Consider the following 1,709-nt stretch of genomic DNA (forward strand, 5'->3'; position numbering starts at 1 on the left):
TAGAACCCGGAGCCGGTTCCATTAGAACCCGGAGCCGGGTCCACCAGAACCCGGAGCCGGTTCCATTAGAACCCAGAGCCGGTTGCACTAGAACCTGGAGCCGGGTCCACTAGAACCCAGAGCCGGGTCCATTAGAACCCGGAGCCGGTTGCATTAGAACCCGGAGCCGGGTCCACCAGAACCCGGAGCTGGGTCCATTAGAACCCAGAGCCGGGTCCATTAGAACCCGGAGCTGGTCCTTCAGAACCCAGAGCTGGTTCCATCTGAACCTGGAGCCGGTTCCATCAGAACCCGGAGCCGGTTCCACTAGAACCCGGAGCCGGTCCTTCAGAACCGGGTCCAGGTTCTGACGGAGCCTCCTGTCGGACAGGTGAACTCCCTGGAACAGGCCATGATGGACGCGCTGGTTCTGGACCGGGTCGACTTTGTGAAGCTCCTGATCGAAAACGGCGTCAACATCCATCACTTCCTGACGATCCCGCGCCTAGAGGAGCTGTACAACACGGTAGGAAGAAACATGGCCGCCTGAGGAGAATCACGTTATTGATCAGGTTATTGATAGGGATTAAACCCGATCAGCTTTTAGATGTGGAGCGTTTTACTGTAAATCTCCTGTTGAATCAAATTGAGGTTTTATTCAGGCAAATAGAAACAAAAGCTCTTTGTTTCTCCTGCTGTTTTAACCTTAATCTGTCCAACGACATGCAAAGCTTTTAAAACAGCAGCAGCCAATCGGATTAGAGACGCGGCTCGCTGGCTGATGGTCCAACTCAGGGATTAAGGTTGACTGATGTTCAGGGTCACAACCACCAGAAAAGGTCAACCTCCAACTGTCTTTGTTTCTGCAGAAGCTGGGTCCTGCGAACACGCTCCACTTTGTGGTGCGAGACGTGAAGAAGGTGAGTCCTGCTACTGGTGGCCGGTTTCCCCACTGAGCAAACACACTGGTTTCCTCTGAGCTGCCGATCCAAAGGCCAGGACCTGGAACCGGGTCCAGGAGTGAGCTCACACAGGCAGCTGTTACTGTCAGCCTGGGAAGGGTCAAAGGTCATCTCCAAACCATTTGAGGCTTGTAGCCATCCAGAAAATATCTCTTCAGCTGCCAGAGGTCAGAGAAATTAACAGATTCTACAGGCCTCAGTTAACAGGACAAAGGTTAAAGGTCATAGCACTGAAAGCCTCTGCTCTCTAGAAACAAGATGGCCACCAGCCTGAGGTCAGCAGAGACAATGTCCTCTGGACAGACGATACCAGAGTAGAGATGATGGACAGAACCAAGATGGAGGAAACTAGATCAGAATAAACTCCTCACTCCAGCTGTAATCCCAGAGTTCTTCAGGTCCGTTAGGGTTCTGGTTCCTCCTCGGTGCCGCAGGGTGCCAGTTTCCCTTGGACGGTTCGTTCAGGCAGCAGATGTTTCACATAATAATAATAATAATAATAATACATTTTATTTCAAAGGCGCCTTTCTGGCACTCAAGGACACCGTACAATAGTAAAAACTGTGGCAGAAACAAATAAAATGTAACAATTAAAAAGTAGATAAAAATAAATAAAACAAAACAATGTATCTATATAAAAACTATGTAAAATCAGGCAAACCAATTGTGTCATGTGGAAAAGGCAGATCTAAAAAGGTGTGTTTTGAGTTTGGTTTTAAAATGTGATAATGACTTTATGTTTCTAAGGTATGGTGGTAATGAGTTCCA

The 1,709-nt window shown here is 48.7% G+C and overlaps 1 protein-coding gene across 2 annotated transcripts in view; it reads left to right on the forward strand.

Moving 5' to 3' along the window:
• Window positions 1-1,709, forward strand: part of LOC103460503 (transient receptor potential cation channel subfamily M member 1-like) — a 28,803-nt gene that overhangs the window by 12,844 nt on the left and 14,250 nt on the right. For both annotated transcript variants that reach the window (XM_008402704.2, XM_008402705.2), the window contains exons 12-13: window positions 371-505; window positions 849-899. In XM_008402704.2, the coding sequence (XP_008400926.1) occupies window positions 371-505; window positions 849-899 (186 nt within the window). The remainder of the gene's footprint in view (window positions 1-370; window positions 506-848; window positions 900-1,709) is intronic.

The sequence above is a fragment of the Poecilia reticulata genome, unplaced genomic scaffold (assembly GCF_000633615.1).
Source record: "Poecilia reticulata strain Guanapo unplaced genomic scaffold, Guppy_female_1.0+MT scaffold_251, whole genome shotgun sequence".
Taxonomy (NCBI): Eukaryota; Metazoa; Chordata; class Actinopteri; order Cyprinodontiformes; family Poeciliidae; genus Poecilia; species Poecilia reticulata.